This window comes from Phocoena sinus, chromosome 3 (assembly GCF_008692025.1).
Source record: "Phocoena sinus isolate mPhoSin1 chromosome 3, mPhoSin1.pri, whole genome shotgun sequence".
Classification (NCBI taxonomy): Eukaryota; Metazoa; Chordata; class Mammalia; order Artiodactyla; family Phocoenidae; genus Phocoena; species Phocoena sinus.
In genome coordinates, this window is record NC_045765.1 from 52,531,422 (window position 1) to 52,550,156 (window position 18,735).

The following is an 18,735-nucleotide window of genomic DNA, read 5'->3' on the forward strand; positions in this document are numbered from 1 at the left end:
TTTGTATTTTGTTGCTCGAGGAGAGGTGTGTCCAGGTGCAAGCACTGCAGCAAAGGGCCCCAGGTCCCCAGCCTGTCTCAGCACAATGACCCTGTTAGGCACAGACTGCTCACTTCTGAACTCTGAGACAGAAATAAACCTCTATCTTATTTAAGCCACTGCACTTTCAAGTCCCTCTGTTACAGCGACATAGCCTGTACCCTAGTAATATAGCCACTTACAATCTGTGTAACTTGGGGCAAGTTATTTAACCTCTTCTAAGTTTCGGTTTCCTCATCCGTGAAATGGAATCATAACACTTACTTTGTAAGGCACTAAGAGGAGTAAATGGGTTACGAGAAGTCATGTGCCAAATCTGTGCCTTACACACAACTAACGGTAGGTGACAACAGCAAAGACATGAAGGACTACTTAGGAAACTGCTTCCAAAGGCCTATGACATCAAGCAGCTATTGTGCCCACAAAGCCCCGAAGGTAGAAATGTGTATCTGCTTTTGAGAGAGCTATCAAAAGTTATCAGTAACAAAGTATTCGGGGAAAATCAGGGGTATCCTGTATTTTAGCCCAGCAGAAGAATTAAGATTAAATAATGTTTAATTAACTAGAGTTTAGCAAACTGCACCTAAATCTTTAAATAGTTCTTTAAATCTTGCTCTGTATTATTAAATGTTATACAAACACTAGTTATTTGCTTATGCTTAGTTGCCTGTATTGAGTTCCATGTTTGGATACAAAATACCTGAGTAGAAAATGACATGAATCGATACAGACCACCTAACCAGGGTAGGCTAAGAAAGAGACACACAAATGAACTGGAATCATCTATACTGGACACCCCACTTGATGCACAGAGTTCTACAGTCAATAGAGGCTATGCATGCCTCATGTCCCTTGCACACACTTCCCCCTTTTGACAGTGCCTTCATAAGTGACCATTATTGGTCCAATTACTAGCCCTCTGACAATGTGGGTTCTTTTTATCTTTTACTGATAGGACATGGTTAGACCGTACTCTTACAACTTCTGTAACCTTGAGATATGCTGAATACTGGGGTTGAGATCCTTGGCCGCAAATTAAGATGACTACTGTGACTCTAGGAACTTCCCCCAAGGTTTTTCCGTGCGTTTCTCATGTCACAAGATGCACAAAAACCACAAGATTACATCACCCAGCAAAGACTAGCATCTCTGAAATGGGAGCATGGATCACATTACTAGGCTTAACTCCTTTCGTGGGCCCGGGTAATCCCACTGCTTATAATGGGATGTGAGCCAACTACGGCAATGGGAGGCTGAACCAGAGGGCAATGAGTAAAGGTTCTGCACCATCTGTATATACTTTTATCATCATCAAACCTGTTAAAATGGATCTGAGGTAACGCTTTGCGCTGCACTTTGTGGAGGCATCGATAGGTATTCAGTAAGCCAGACTGGACTGTGCTTCCTCTAAGAGTCCTCAGGGTGCTACAATTGCCTCGGTGAAGGGCGGGGGGTGGGGGGGTGGGGGGGTGGGGGTCTCTGGTGTGGTGTCGTGCAGGACCCATGCCTTAGACTGAGAGGCCAAAGCTTAGGAGTTGCATCTACACAGAAGCGGTGTCAATATCCACAAACATCAGTCCAGGAATTAAAAAAAAAAAGTCCCTCTGGTACATTGGTCTCAAGAGCCCAAGGCTTTATTTAGAGCAACGGTAAAAATCACTGCACTAAGGAAACAACAAACAACTCGGGACCTTTATTCTTGCTCTACTTCCCTGAATTGTTACTTACAGGTTCCCTTCCATCCATGGCTTCCATCCAGAGCCTCCGGTCCTCTTCAGACAATGCCTGCATGGTGATAACTCCAGGCCTGCGGAGAAATGAGGACACAGATGTGAACCCAGCGCCACAGGTAGAGAGATCCTGATGAAGGTGAGCCTTAAAGAGACATCTAAGTGACCGAGTAAATGGGTTAGAGCCTGCTGGGGTTGACGAGTGAGAGCCTGCTGGGGTTGACGGCACAGAGAGAGAGAGCGCCCCTCAGCTCTTCAGAGCCACCTTCCAGCCTCAGAAAGCAAAGCTATCACCCCCAAATCCCTCTCAATAAGCCCACCTCCCTCAGGGAGATGGGAGGAAACACAGAAGACAGGACTCTACATACAGGTAAGGGACACAGAGGAGTCAACTGATTCCCTTCGGCGTTTGAGATCATATTCATTCCTCTTCTCCAAAATGCTTACTAGGGTACTTTACTCCCAGTAGGAGTACAATAAACACGTTCTTAAGTGAAGAGAATTACTGGACTCAATAAAAAGAGGGGGAACATCCACGCTGGAGGGATCCTGGTTTAATATCTAGTCCAATGATTCTAAACTGCTTTTGACATGAAAAAGCCTTATGGGGGTAATGGGTGTTATAATTATGATTATACTAAATGTATACAGCATTTTTAAGTGAATCTTTACCATGGCAGATGCTAAGGTCTTCACATGCATTAGCTCTTTTCACTCTCTCCTTGAAATCTGCTTGTTCTTTCAAATTGAGCACAAACCTTTCAGAAAGCATGCACACAATATCAAATGGTGTTTGTTGCGTACCCCTTACACATGTCACACAAGAAGAGGTGTGTGCCATAAATATGAACTTGGGAGAAGGGGCTACAAGCCCTCTTTGCTCATTAATGCAGGAGTTCTTGAGTTAGGGTCCACAGATGGGTCCCAGAGAGTCTATAAGCCACCCTCCCCCACCAAATGTGTATGTATTTTTCTGGACAAACAATTCAAACTGCAACCCACAAAAAGTTAAGAATTAGTGACTCAAATCCTCATCTTTAAAGTTTGAGAAAGCCTAAAAGGAAGGCCAAAGTCCCCTGAGCAAGAATTAAGACTGCAGCACTGCTCAGGATCACAGAAGAGTGTACACACACACACACACACACACACACACACACACACACACACACACACACAGAAACGAGCTCCGCGATGCCCTGCGCAGCACAAGCCTGGGCCCACAAGCACCAAAGCCTGTTTATTCAACCCACCTATATAGTCACTGTTCCTGGCTTATTTCCATAGTTTCAATGAATAGGCTAGATCTATTAATACTTATGTTTAATGTATTTTAAATATCATATTTGTTTCTTTTCAGTCATCATCCCTCAACATCCCTGAAGAAAAAAAGTTTTCAAAGATGTGAACATGTTAAGTAGAGATGGGCCGGGGATGAGGGGCACTGGGGTGCGGGTGTGAGTGCGTGAGGTGGTGAACGAGGTTGGGGGGGGACAGAGAGGGAGGAGCAGTGGGGGAGAGGGGGGTAACAGGGTGGATGAGAGGCAGGTGATGGGATGGACGCTGATTCCCGAGAGGGCAGTCACTCCCGTGAAGGCCACACTGCATGCTGGCACCCAGACACAGTGACTCAGAAGACACAGTGACTCCCTGAACCAGCCAGGACACTCCCTCTTCTTCTCGGAAATTCTCATTCTCAGGCCCAAGGGCCCATTTCCCACCACTATCAGCACACCCAGTGTGCCTGACCCACTGGGTATCTGCAGACTGCTGGCAGCCACAGCCCTACGGCCGGGGGCTGGGAGGACTGATTCTACTTTTCCACCTTAAAGCCAGCCACACACAAAGCTTTAACGGCTTTGAGATAAAAAGTCTACGAAGCTGCAGTCCACTGTGGAACTCTAGTCCCTGGGCCTGGACCTCTGTGTTGTTGTGCCTGGACCCCTGGCTTCAGAATCATGCATATGAGGTGTCCAGCCCAGCCCCACCTCACTGAACCTTAACTTCGGGGCTGGGCCTGCGAACTTGGATTTTAACCATCTCCCCAGGGGATCCTGAGGCACAGTTAGGTCTGAGGCCCCTCTGCCCACCCAGACGCCCCCCTTTTTCCTTCCTGTTCCCCCCACACTGGAGAGCAAAGACGCCCTCCTCTCCCCGCTGGGGTAGAGCTACTCTCTACATGCCAATGTGTCTCCAGTTCATTTCCTGCTAGGTATTCACCAGCAAACAGTGAGACCACAATAGCTGCCTAGCAGACCAAGGTCTCAGGAACTTCGCAGATGTCACATCAGCTTCATGGCACACAGTGTGAAATTTCTACCCAGAGCCACAAAGAGGAAGTTCAGACAAACTCAGAGGCTGTGAAGGGTGGGCCACTTGGCCTTAGCAACCAGGAAAGTCAACAGGATTTGTTTTCATTTCGAGAAGAAATATCAAAATATACATTCTTTTCCACATGTGGTTTTGTTCTCCTTTTTTATTGTGTGAGGGGGTGGTGGAGAGCTGAATAAAGTAGATTTGACACACTTGATTCTAATCCTATCACCCCAGGTTCAGAAAACTTTCTCTTAGCCTGGTGTATGTACATCTAGATCTGTATGTACTATCCTTTCTAGGCATCTAGAAAACACTCAGCTTCAAATTTCTTTTCCTTTGTTATACCTTAAACCACTATTACATAAATCTCTTATGTGTGTAATTCCTAGAACCAAGGTAAATGTGTCAACTTTATTTTGGAATCAAGCAGTTAACTTCCTTTCCATATTTACCATCCCTATGCCCCTACTAACCACCATCCCTCAAAACAAAAGAAAACAAACAAAACTCTCAATGGCCCTACACGTTCCATGTCAGTCCCTGTAAGACAGTATGCTTTCATTCAGGTATCAATTTAGTTCATTTCTGAAATGCATCTGGCTTTTCATAACAAAAGTGGAAAGAAAAAGAGAGGGAAAGAGACAGAACTCACGAGGTGGGAGTGTGGAATGATAAAAGGAAAATATGACACAATAAAAGAGAAATGGAGTAAATGACCAGAGCTCTTTCCAGCTCTGCAAAGAATTGTGACCCTCAGATATCGAGAACAAACTAGTGGGTACCAGAGGCGAGAAGAGTGAGAGGGGGGACAAAATAGGTGAAGGGGATTAAGAGGTACAAACCACAAAATAAGTCATAGGGATGTAACGTACAGCACAGGGAATACAGTCAATATTTCATAATAACTTTGTATGGTGTGTAGTCTATAAAAATATCAAGTCATTATGTTGTACACCTGAAACTAATATTTTAAGTCAACTATACTTCAATTTAAAAAAAAAATTGTGACCCTATCAAACAATATAATAAAAGAACAACTACAATAATAATAACCCAGCACCGTGTGCCAGATAGTGTGCTAAGCATTATCTATTAATTAATTCATTTCATCTTCACAGCTACATCATGAGGGAGGTATACTCTCATTATCCCATTTAGCAGATGAGAAGATCAAGGCTCAAATAGGTTAAGTACCTTGTCCACAGTTACAGAGCCAGGATCTGAACCAAGCAGTCTAATGCTTTGCCCTCAAGCACAAAGCCACGGGAAACGTTGGAGATACTGTGGCCCCCAGAGAGCTCGTGTTGACCACCCACGTCCCTTGCCATCAAAAGGGACTAGACGCTCCTGCAAGGCCTTTAGTACGCTCCTGCAAGGCCTTTAGTGAGCTCCTGCCTGGGATCAAATGAGGGCGAATGATAAAGAGCTCTGTGAAACCTAAAGTGCTTCCTAAATATGAGGGCTCAGAACACCACTGTAGGCAAACAGCCAATCCAAAAACAGGAATCCAATAATGGCCAGTGTGACTGTGGCTTACTTTCTACAGCAGTCGTTCTCCACATTTTTTTCTGCCTCTAAATACCCAAGAGATGGAAAGGCAATGAGTTTTGTAAAAGAACACAAAAAGCACTAATCACAAAAAATAAGGATAAATTGGACTTCACCAAAATAAAGAACTTCCAGTCATCAAAAGGTACTATTAAGAGAGTAAGATGTTTGTGATTTTTATCTCCAATGAGATGAATATCCAGAATATGCAAAGAATGCCAACAAATAAATAGGAAAAAAATGAGCGACCCAATTAATAAAATGGATAAAAGACTTGAATAGGCATTTCATAAAAGAGGACACACCAGTGGTCACAAGCATAAGAAACAGGGTGAACATGATGACTCATCAGGAAAATGCAATTAAAACCACAATGAGGGGCTTCCCTGGTGGCGCAGTGGTTGAGAGTCCGCCTGCCGATGCAGGGGACACGGGTTCTTGCCCGGGTCCGGGAAGATCCCACATGCCGCGGAGCGGTTGGGCCCATGAGCCATGGCCGCTGAGCCTGTGCATCTGGAGCCTGTGCTCCGCAGCGGGAGAGGCCACAACTGTGAGAGGCCTGCGTACCGCAAAAAAAAAAAAACTTTGTGGTTAAAACCACAATGAAATAAAACAAACACCCTTCTGAATGGAGAGCATTCAAAAGACCACCAATAACAAGTACTGGCAAGAATGCAGAGTTGCTGGAACTCTCATACATTGCTAGTGAGAGAGTACAGTGATAAAATCACGTTGGAAATATCTACTAAAACTAAATGGACACCTGCCTTCTGATCTAGTAATTCTACCTCTAGATGTATCCCCTAGAGAAATGAGCGCATACATCCACCAAAAGACACATTCGAGAATACTCAGTTTTATTCATAATGGCCAAATTTTGCAACAACAAAAAGCCAAATACCCATCCATAAAAGAATAAACTGTTGTATACTTAAACAATGGAACAACAACAAAAAAGAACCAACTACTGCAACAACATGAATGAATCTCATAGACTTAATAATGAGGGAAAGAGGGCTTCCCTGGTGGCGCAGTGGTTGAGAGTCCGCCTGCCAATGCAGGGGACACGGGTTCGTGCCCCGGTCCGGAAAGATCCCACATGCCGCGGAGCGGCTGGGCCCGTGAGCCATGGCCGCTGAGCCTGCGCGTCCGGAGCCTGTGCTCCGCAACGGGAGAGGCCACAACAGTGAGAGGCCCGAGTACCACAAAACAAACAAACAAACAAACAAAATAATAATGAGGGAAAGAAGCCAGACATAAAAGACTACCAACGATGTGATTCCATTTATATGATGTTCAAATACTCACAAAAGTCATCTGTGGTGACTGAAGTCAGAACAATGATTTTGTCTTGGGGAAGGAGTAGGGGCCGTGAGTGGGAAGCAGCCCAAGGAGACCTTCTAGGGTAACAGAAATGTTCTACAACTTGACCTGGGTGGTCACGCAGGTGTGTGTGTCTGTGTGTGTAATGTCATTAAGACATAGACTTAAGATTTATGCATTTCACTCTGATTACACCTCAGTAAAAAAAAAAAAAGTTTTAAAAAACCCAAGATATACTACTTCTCATCTAAACTCAGTAGTTATCCTGACTCAAGTGCTCCCTAGCAGACAAGTAATTGAACTACTCTATGCTATTCTTTAAAAGGTAGATAATGAATGCCTACCTCATGGGGTTGTTGTGAAGGTTAAGTGAAATATGTGTAAGGCATTTCAAAGTGTCAGACACACAGTAAATGCTCCAAAAATTAGTTGTTATCACAGGGACAACTGAGCGGCAGGTCAGTGGAAGGAATGGACGGCAAGTCAAAATTATGAAGGGAGAAGAGCAGGTTAAAAAGGAAAAGAAATGAGCCACGGTGCTTCTGATACGCATGACCCCACCCCCAAAACACTGTCACACAGCACTGAAAAATCACACCTCTACCAGAAAGCAGCCAGGCCAAAGACTGACATACAGGTTCTGACATCACAGCCATTTCCTTTTTCCTCCTGAATAAAGCATCACAGTGGCCTACTTCCCCCTTTTGGAATTAATGTCCGATAACTGCTAAGGACAAAGAAGGAGCCTTCAGCAAATTCTAGAAAATCTGCCAGGGTGCTCCCACTACCCACCAGATGAGAGAAGGAACAAATGACTTACAGTCCTTCCTGTGGCTCAATCCTACAATTCTACATCAAATACAGCACCTCCTGTTCACTCTGAATATGTCCTTGGTTAGTGCTATATCTGGATCAGCTTGAGAAGCATGAACAAGGATCTGCAACTTTCTCTAAGCACCTCACCTCTCACACTACATAGGCGATGCAGAAAATAGTTATTCACCTATCACAGGGCAAACTGCTACCCACCGCCCTATCTCCTTCCAACTCTGGCCAACACAAAGGGCCCTCATAAAGCAATACATAGTTTATCGGCACATCCAGGAACCTGGGACTACTGGTGTCAGCTCACAGCCTTCTCATCAGCCAGGAGCAAGCAGAATCACAACCAGCCCTCATTCCAGGCTTACTCGACAACCTCCCTACTCTAATCTTATTCCTGAATCTGAGTCAACAGTGGTGATCTCAGTGGCTTGGCAATTCACCCACTTCCTACTGGACCAGGAAATGCTATTACTAACTCACTCCACCCCGCTGAAACAAACACACTCAGAATCTAACAGTACTGTTCTTTCTAAATCGACCTCCAAAGATCTTGGGTTTACTCATTCATAAGACTATAAATCTTCTGCTGGCAAGAGTTCATTCCCCAGCTTCTATCCACACTATGGCACATTTAAGGGTCAAGTTCAGAGTAAAAGAAGGACTGTGACATCCACAGAAACACATGTACTCACAGCCTGTACATGAAAACTACCTCACTATGTTTAGATAGGAAGACAGAGGGAAACAATGAAGGTCTGGAGAATGGACTGCCATCCACTGGTGAAAAGAGATACGCAAGCAACCAAAGAAGTGGTCCTTTGCTTTTAAAGTGCTACTTGGAAAACTGGTCCCTAGCCGTTCCTTGGCAATTTTAAATGTTCAAGGTTTCAGTAGATCTTCATTTACACAAACATATGGCATATCTTCATTTACACAAAGATATGGCCAACGCAGAATAATCCTGGAGAATGACACCTCTTCCGTGCGTGTATGAAATTACAGAGTCAGACATCTATAGTGACCAGGCAAGTAAGCAAAATGAGTGAAACTGGGTAAGATTCTTCCCTGCCCCAAGGAAAATAGGCTTGGTCTCATTTTCCTTAAAACATGCAGCCTGTTATTCTTCTGCACTTTTGCTTTCTGATAGAGTCATAGGAACAAAGGGAGTTTCCCCTCTATGAGAAAAACAACAGTGCAAATGCAAGGCAAAGTGGCAGCTGTCCCCTGTCATCATGATGGGGGACAACAGGGCATGGTGGAGACTGCAGCAAAGTGAAGAGCACACACCCCACCCAAAGGAGGCATCTGCCATTCAGCCGTATAAACAGCTGGCACATGGGAAGTCACGATCAACATTTACAGATTTTTCCCATTTTAAAATGGTGCCTTAAACAACCCAAGCCAAACCAAACATGTCTGTGGACCACCAGCCTGCGATTTCTGGGGTCTGTGTTCGTCCTTCTCTGCCTCTCCCTACCTGAGCTCCACCCCAGGCCATCATCACATGTTATAACGTCATCCTGTGCACCGGGACCAACAATGATGCATGTCTGTATTCTTGATGCATCTCACAGTCCAACTTAGCAGAAGCCTTCCCAGTTCATCAATGAAGGAGGACCCTGGGATACTTTCCCATTTTTTCCAATACTGTGGACCCAGTGTCATCACAGGAGGGCAACATTCATCTACTATCTGGAGACAAAAACTTATGAATCTGCAGAACTATGCATGCTCTGAGATAATCAACCATTGACGATGCTTGTGCATTACCTATCCTTGCACATGAGAAGAATACATATGGCATGGTAACCTGGGTGGGGTACAGGTGAGAGAAACAGAACGTGAGAGGGAAACCAGACGTTGCAAACCAGTGGCCCACCAACTGCAGCTAAGGTTTACTGAGTGTTTATTATGGGCCAAGCACCAGGCTAAGGACTTCGCTTGCATTATCATGTGTTCCTTGCAATGAAGCAGTACTATCATTATACTTCTTTTAAAAATTGAGACTCAGAAATGACTTGCACAATCTTGCACTGCTAGGTAGCAAGAAAGCCTCAACTTGAACCCAGTTGGCCTGACTCTACAGCAAGGCCCATACTTTAAGCACAACACTGTACTGCCCCCTGGTGCAGGCAGAGTCTGTGCCCTGGGGATCCAGGGTGACCAGTTCCTTAGGAGGAAGGAGGGAGGGAGGGGAAAGAAGGCACTTCTCTCTTTCATTCTCTCTCTCTCTGGAGGAAGGAAAGGGGAGAGGGAGGAAGGGACTTCCTCTCCCCCGCCCCCCACCCCAAACACACATACACACACACACTCTCTCTCTCACACACACACACACACACACACACACACCTTAAGAAGTTTTCAGAAGCAGGCTTCTAATCAACTGTTTAGAAAGGATCTGATCCTAATGAATGAATGAACCATAACCTATTATAACCTACAGCAGTGACGTCCTGGGAGGAAAGGTCCTAAAATAATTAGGACCATAGCAATGATAATAGTCTGAAGAGTAATATTGCCAATCACATCAGATAATTTCCTATACTTTTATTTTAAAGGAGACTGAAGTCATGAAACAGGAAGCCCAGACAAAGACATCTTTGGCACATTAAGTTACACGGTCTTAAATGAAACATATTGAGTGCCAGTGATGTGCGTGCCATGGGCACCGAGGAAATAGGAGTAAGCAGATTTCAACGCCCAGCACCAGGAGAAAGCATTATTAACTGCCAGGATGAGTAACACTCAGGGGAAATGCAAACACTTGTCATTTTGATAACAAACTGAAAAATACTCGAATTCAAGAAATCTTCTAGGTCATTTATCAATTTTTCTTTGTTAGTATTCTATCTCATAATGATCAGACATGCAGGTAAGTGGAGTTTGCTGGTTGAACCATCTCCTTTCTTTGGACTTATGTGATAGCAACATTTTCGTTTCATTTTTTTAAAAATAAACTCATTTTATATTTAGAAACTGGCAAATAAACTGGTATACTCAATCAGTAAAACTCCAAATTTCACTATGCAGGCTAAAGAATAGAAACAGTAATAAGAATAGAAATAAGTAACAGAAGTAATATAAATAAGGTTGCCTTACTTCACACCACAGTCCATTAACGAACACATCCCACTCTTACTTAAACCAGAATCCATCAGCAAATACTTTCTCATTTAACTTTTTAAAAGGGAAAAAAAACAGTAATTTAAAAAATACATGAATTCTAAAGATTCTAAGAACTTCTTAGCTAGCTCATTTTACAGAACAGCCAAGGAGCAATTCAGAAAGTACAATATCCCCCCACCCCCCGCCCACCCACCCAAATCATGGAAGTCAGAGCAGGAGAACACCCTCTGAGGAAGGAAAAAGCCATTTCCTCTCCAAAATGTCAATGGCACTGAGACCAGCACTCTAACCAACCAGCAGGAAGGGAAAATCAAATATTATTTCAAACAAGGGGTGAGAAGGGGAGGGGAGGGGAAGTTTGAAACCAGGAAAAATGGATTCATCTGTTGCAAAAGATAAAGACAGGCCACACCAAGAGGGAAAAGCAGGACTGGCTGGTTCTCAACATACACACTGGACTGTCCCAATCACTCATCTGTTTTCATTATCCTCAAATAAGCTGTCCCTGAAGCAAAGAGCCCGACACTTGAGCTCAGAAAGCAAGGTTAAATGTAATGTTTAAACAGAAGTTACATTAACTGAGCATGCTTGCTTCTGCAGGAAACTGGGTATGAAATGATGTATCACAAAAGGGTGGGAGGAAGGAATTTCTAGAGAAAGAATGAGTCACTTAGAATACCATTCCTTTAAGAGGTAATACTCACATGATGATTTCTTCCACAGAAACACACACATACACACACACGCACGCACCACTGACTACTAAATGTCAATGTATAAAGGACGGCTAATTTTCAACGGGACCAGCTAATAGTTACTAATACATATACAAAACTGCCATCTAGAGGCTGAGCGCTGAAACAAAGTCTGTTACATAAGATGATTCTTTTTGGAAAACACAGTCTTCACTCACACAATCTCACGAAGACACACAAACAAGTACATGCATACACACCACATACCAAACTAAAAGAGTATTACTTTAACTTAAAATTAGTACGGTTTCCTTTTGACACCATAAATTGGAAGGAGGGGTTTAAACCTTTTATCTTGTATAGGAAATGTAGATAAATAACGGGTAATCGCATATATAATTTGAAAACAGATTCTTTCCCTGGCAGCCCCTTTGCGGATATACACTTAAAGCATCTGTATTCACCCACAGCTTACAGATGACTTGAAGAGTCATGGCACTATAGGAAAAAGGCACGCCATCAAAATGAAATAAACGGGCTCAAAGAAATACCCTCCAAAGCTATGGCTCACCATTAAGAACAAGGAAGTCCCGGGTTTTAGGGTAGAGCAAAAAACTTCAAAGGAACAACCTCTTCCGACAGAGAACTACCATCAGGGTAGAATATTACAGCATTCCACCTTCAAAATAATCCTGCAAGGTAGGTATGATTAGCCCCACCTTACAGATGTGGTTAAACCACCAGCCCAGACTCACACAGCTAGTAAAGAAGCAGATCTCAAATTCAAACTTAGGGCTGCCTCGATCTTTTACCAGCACCATGCAGCCTTCTATAAAAATGGACTTGAAATAAGAGTGGTGACTCATTGGAGGGTTGGGGTAGATTACTCAGATTTTCCATTAATCTTTCTAGCCGCCACTATTCTTACCAATCTCCCATTTTCCTGTTTTGTTTTGTTTTGTTTTTGTCCTACCTATACAGAAATGCAGTTTGTGTGTGTACTCGCTCAAATTTTAGTTTAAATATCAACTAATATGATTCAGCTCCTGTAGTCTCTTACACAGTACTTCACCAAAGTCCCGAAGGAAAGAACAAAATAATCTAACTCAAAAATTGCATTACCATAAAAAACAAAATTGAACAACCACACGCACACAGTACTGGATTAAGAGCTGGATAAAATGACGTTATTCTGCCTCTGGGAGCAAATTACCTGAGACAGATATTTAGAATTGAACAGTTATATAAAACATACCTAATTAAACAACCAGCCAACCAATACAAAGAAAAGCTCGTACATTGTGCAAATACATAGTACACGGTGGTACACGAGGATAGAGTTGACAGTGGGTATGACACACCAGGCTGGGACTGGTTCAGAAGAAAGCTGTCTCTCGTTACCTATTCGTGGAAAGCTCACAGAAGGAGGACTTTGGATTTGGTTTGCAAGAAAAATCAGATGACTTTTAAGAAGGAAAGTCCATTAGATTCATAATGCTTCATTAAACTTTATATGTCCACGGTCAGTAGAGTCTCCAATATGTAGTTATGGTTAATAAATGAGGAAGGGCGGGGAGGAGAGAGGGAATGAAAATTCAGGGCATTCTAGTCATGCCATCATTCTCTGTAAGAGTAGAAGGGTGAAGTCCTTCTGTGTGTTACATCTTCCCTACAGCATTCTGGTCCTTCAAGTTTGCTGGAACACTCAACATACTAGTACTTATATGTTCAGTTGCACGAATGTATGTGTATGTGTCTGCCCATTCTACAATCAACAGTAAGATCCATGAAGGCAAGGACTGTGCTTGTCTTGGTCCCCGTGACACCACTAGCACCCAGTACCCCTGTCATGCTAATAAGTTGTCCTTTGCTGCCCACCTCTGGAGAGTACCAAGGGTGGGAATGGGGCACTCAACACCCTACATAACGTCTTGAAATGTATGGACTTCTGTTGGGGTCAGCTAGTCCTGGAAAACATAAAGCATTCTAATTATTTCCTTTCCCCAAGTATAAACACCACCTCTCAAGAGACTACATTGATTCAGTGCATCAAAAAGAAGCCTTTTGTTTCTATTACTTTCCATATGGTTTAGTGGTCCCTCCTGGAAGACATTTGGGAGAAAATACACATGTGTCACATATATCTGTGAGACATCTCTTAAAGATAAACAAATGCAGAGATGCTGGGAGATGACTACCACCATGATTCTTTAGCTTAAATAAATATTTTCCCTGCATTTGCTCATTCATTTCCATAAGTTACTGCACGGTGGAGTTAATGGTTCAAAGTGACTGAAGGCAGACATTGGCAAGTATAACACGCCACTACCCCTAACAGCTGCTTTTAGATGAAGTCCCATTTTTACCCAGGAATTTTACACTAAGCTCCCTCAAAAAGTTAACACACTTTAAAGAAGAAATGATAAATCTATTCTTTAGTCCATTAACCAATATAACATAAAAACTTTCAAATGTTTGGTTCTATGGTAAGGTGATACAAAGGCACCAAAGAATGCTTCTTTATTAAGGGATAAGAAAGGATGACTTTTTAAAAAGCTAAAGAAAGCTTAGGCTGCCGTAAAGAGTATCCAGAATACGGAAGATAATTTACATGAAAGGAGTGTGCGTTGGGCCATCCATCTAAAAGGCTGTCGGGGGCCCCTTTTATGGCTGTTTCAGTGAGAAAGGCCCTCTTATTCAATACTGTATTGGTTTGCTAGGGCTGCTGTAAAAAGACCCACAAGCTGAGTGGCATAAACAACAGAAGTGTATTATCCCACAAGTCTCGATCTAGAAGTTCGAGCACAAGGTGTCAGCAGATGGGTTCCTTTTGAAGTATGGAAAGGAGAATCTTTTCCATCCCTTTCTCCTAGCTTCTGGTGGTCTGCTAGCAATCTCTGGCATTCTTTGGCTTGAAGACACATCACCCTGATCTCTGCCTTCATGGTCACATGGCATTCTCCCTGTGTACCTGTCTGGCTCTGTGTCGAAATTACCCCATTTTATAAGGACACTAGTCATACCGGATTAGGGCCCACCCTACTAATCACCTCATTCTAACTTAACTACCTCTGCAAAGACCCTATCTCCAAATAATTTTCGTTGTCAGAGAGTGAAGATTAGAATTTCCACATATGAATTTGGGAGGTACACGACTCAAGTCAACAAATATCTTCTAGGAAAATAAGAAAATATTCTTCTTTGGAGAATGCTGTAGCAACTACTACAACCCACACATGTTCATTTAAAGCCACGTAATATTCTAAATGCTAGAGTCCTGAAAATGAATTGAAAAACAAAACCAGAAGGGAAATTCAAAGAAGCATCACATTGATTTGATGGACATGATACCTCAGGCTAAGCAATTTTTCAGTTTGGAACTGAAGTCACAAGAATTTCTACTGACTTTCACTTTTCAATGTTGCAAACAATGAAATTCTCTTCAAAGAAAGCCAAAGGCATGAAGAGCTAATATGAGCCTGTGCAACATTTGCTCAGATAAGTCCAGGGGTCTTCAGCATCTTCTTAGGTCTGAACCTCCCCCCAAAACTAGTACTGTGGAAAAGGAAAAAAAAAAAAAGGCAGACCCTAGAGAAAAGGGATAGATGAGATGTAATTATGTAGAGTTATATAATTATGTGGAAGTCAATATGGAAGGATGGAGGATACAGAGAAGGGAGTACAGGTCTAGTTTTGTGATGTCAAAGTTGTAAGAGAACTTAGATGTAAGAATTAAAAGTAACGTTCTGAAATGTATCCACGGTATTAAAGAGGATCTTTGACACAAGAAGTTCAAGAACTATAAATCTAAATCCCTAAGCTCTGGATTAACCCTTAATTTGATTTCTAGCTCATTCATGGGTCAGAGTCACAACAGTTCTTCCTGGAGGACGGAAATGTCAGGGATTAACCCCTTTCCAGCAGGATTTGAGGGTTAACAAATTGACAGCAACGCGCTGGGATACAATGAAAACAATCAACTGATAAATGGTACTATTGCTTTGACTTCTTACTTATGCTAGTCTCCTGAGATAAACAGAAATGAGTGTCATCTTAAGAATAAAAGGTAAAAGAAGAGGTGTACAAAAAATACATAGCATTTATGGAACCATGTGCCCTGTGCTTGGCCTGTGCTCTCTCTGCAGTGCCTCTTTAAACCGTTAGTCACGCAAGGGCTCTCTGAAGGGTACAGGGCAGGAAATATGGGAACAGAAGCAAGTGTGCTGCTTTAGTTCACCCACCATTAGTTTACGCACCAAATGCCAATGATAAGAGTGAGAAAGCCCTCCTCAGATTTCACAGTCAGTAAGGTGACTGTCAGTGGTGGCCCTGAAATCCAAGTACAGATAGCACTGGGCTTATCACTCGAAATGTTTCTAAAAACCCTGAGTTTTGAGGCAGCAAAGTGCCCTACAATGAGGTCCTATGACCCTCAGTTCAAATCCCACCTGAAACTTGGGTAAGACTCACCCTCTAAACTGTAGATTCCTCCTCAGTACCATGAGATACTTGGAGCACAAGCCACCCTGGGCTGTAGTGAGGATTACATGTGAATTACATGAAATACATGAACAGTGTTCAGCTTCCAGAAAGTGCTCCCTCACTGCTGGTCCCCTCACCCCACCTCCATAGTTAACTAAAAAAGTGGGTTTTACTGTGGTTATCGCTGTTGCTTTTTTCCTGGTAACCTGTAACAGAGGCTGGTGATCACCTTTACTACTAGCTATATTCTCCTCCACAAGGCTAAGAATTAAGCTCCTTAGTAAAGAAACCTGAGGGTTTTTTATTTTTGTTTTACTGTTGCTTGTTATGTTTCTAATAAGGAAAATGCTTTCACGTGCTCTGAGAAAACTGTACTGTGATATGCCTGCTGTTTAATGTACCAATTCTGACTAAGAATAGAGGATAACAGAAGAGCTTATTCAAAAAGTGGATTTCAGGGTCTCTCTTGCATAAAGTCAGATTATATAGGTCTGGGGCCTATAGCTATAGTTCTAACAAGCACCCCTGTGGATGCTGAGTGAGTGGTTCTCACCACACAGTAAGAGACACTGATGTCATCAGCTTGCAACCCCGACCTCCTAGAACATCACTTCCTGAAGGCTACAGAGCAACGTGAAACATCATCACTGAGCCTGAAGGATAAAAGTATTCGACCTTAAAACCACACATCACCACATATTCTAAGTCAAATAATCCACACTTCAGCATGTATTAATATTTTGATAGAATAAAACACTAATAGATACTACATAATGCTTATCCATGCTACAGGTTAACATACTCTGGGAACAGTCTAAAACGTCATGCTATTAAATATAACCATTCCCTCTTTTACTTTCACATTTCCTAGGTGCTAAACTTTGCATTTTGCCCCTCTGTCTACCCAGCTCAGCAGGTAGAAGCTGAGAAGTTTGTGGAAGGTTGAAAAGACAGCACGACAGCTAGCAGCACATCACCTCCTTGCTAAAGTACGCTAGTGAAAAAGCAAGGTGTAGGAGTTTTCCAGAGAACAGGACTCCGGGCAGAGTTCCCAGGAATGCCTCCCCTGAGTGTGTGGAAATGCCTTTTCCCTCTCACCTCAGTCCCTTCCTGGATGTGGGGGGGAAATGCAGAAAGACACTAAAGAAAATACTGCCAACAGTACCCTAACCTTTGAGACCAAAGACGACAACCTATATAGATAATGGAGAGAAGGGGTTTCATTGATGTTCTGTGTTATTTCGGGTGATGGCCAGTCAGGTGTGACCACAAAAGGAGATACAGAAGGGGCTCAGGCAAACCAAGTTTCTTATATTCACAGGTGTTAGAAACAGGACGCTTGGCACACCACACAGGGCCACATGGCGAAGCACCAACACCATCCAGGAGGCAGAAGTGGTCGGAGGGGAGAGCCTAGACCACGACCTTTGTTAAGAGTTTCTGCAGCAAAGGCAAGGCAGGGATAGGTAAACCGTTTAGGAGTGGCTGGTTTGAATAATTTCACAGGTGCTAATAGGCTGTGGGAGTGGTCCCTAGGTGTCTGGTAGAGGAATATTGCCTCCTGGGCTGTTGGAGCCAGTAGAGGTGCTGTGGCTCTGGACCGGAAGTCCACACATCAATGGCACTCACCACGCTGAGCCCTCGGCTGACTCTAAGAACTGGTCGGCCCCGAAAGGCGGCAGGCTCTCCCCAGGCAGAAAGCATCACAATACACAGAACATCAAAACTACAAATAATACAACAGTGCTATCTACTCCCCTCCTGCTTATTAAGAGGAGATTTAGCAGCCTCATTCTGTACCACAACTGCATGCCCCTCCACTTCATGCCAAGGGAACCAGAGATGATGACCTAGAAGAAATCGACTGCCCAAACCCACTCAGTATGCTGAATGTGACACATTTACTCTCAGCTTATAATTGGGACGTGCAAAGCTTTTCTGGGCATAATACAGGGGGAAGGTGGTAGGAAGTGTTGGTAAGGGTGGAAATGAGATGGAGGAACCATGGTGAGTTTTAATTGCCTAAAAAGCAACTCTCGGCAACTTCTGGGAGACTTCTGAAGAAGAAAACAATTCAGCTTCAGAAAGAATCATTGACCTCATTTCCAAATCTAACAAGAGCTGCAATGCAGGGCACTGCCCTCACCCAGGAAGTCCTGCAAACACGCGATCATCTCTGGGAACTATTCAGCTGACCAGCATCAAACAACTGGCTCCATTTCCACACAAGTACACCCGCTAACCCATCTTTCATGGATTCCAACAATATGAACTCCAGTAAATTCCATGCTTAGAATAGAGGAGACGCCTACAAGGGCTTAAGGCATCCTGACTCAGGATCTGTTTAAAGTCAAGCATCATCTTAGTCTGAGGCACACTTTTTGCAATCCCCCTTTGCTACCCCAATTCCACCTACCCCACCATACAGCCCTTCTCCACTCCCTTCCCCTCTCACGACCCACGCGTGGTGAACGATTGGGGTACTCTCTTTTCTTTACAAATGATACTGATTTCTCTGCATTTAGAGTCTAGCTCTTGAAATATCAAGTCAGGTAAACATGCAGGACATGCTAATTAACAAATAATAAAGGCTAACTGTTGAGCTTTTATTATTTGCCAGTCTGCCAAGTGTTTTATACGCCTTCTCTTCTTGA

At 43.3% G+C, this 18,735-nt stretch overlaps 1 protein-coding gene across 10 annotated transcripts in view; it reads right to left on the minus strand.

Annotated features, from left to right (window-relative positions):
• Positions 1 to 18,735, minus strand: part of ARHGAP26 (Rho GTPase activating protein 26) — a 519,366-nt gene that overhangs the window by 340,931 nt on the left and 159,700 nt on the right. For all 10 annotated transcript variants that reach the window (XR_004349277.1, XR_004349278.1, XR_004349276.1 and 7 more), the window contains one exon: positions 1,768 to 1,846. Coding sequence is in view for 6 of the 10 variants with exons in the window: in XM_032627452.1 (XP_032483343.1) it covers positions 1,768 to 1,846 (79 nt within the window). In the remaining 4 variants the exon portion in view is untranslated. The remainder of the gene's footprint in view (positions 1 to 1,767; positions 1,847 to 18,735) is intronic.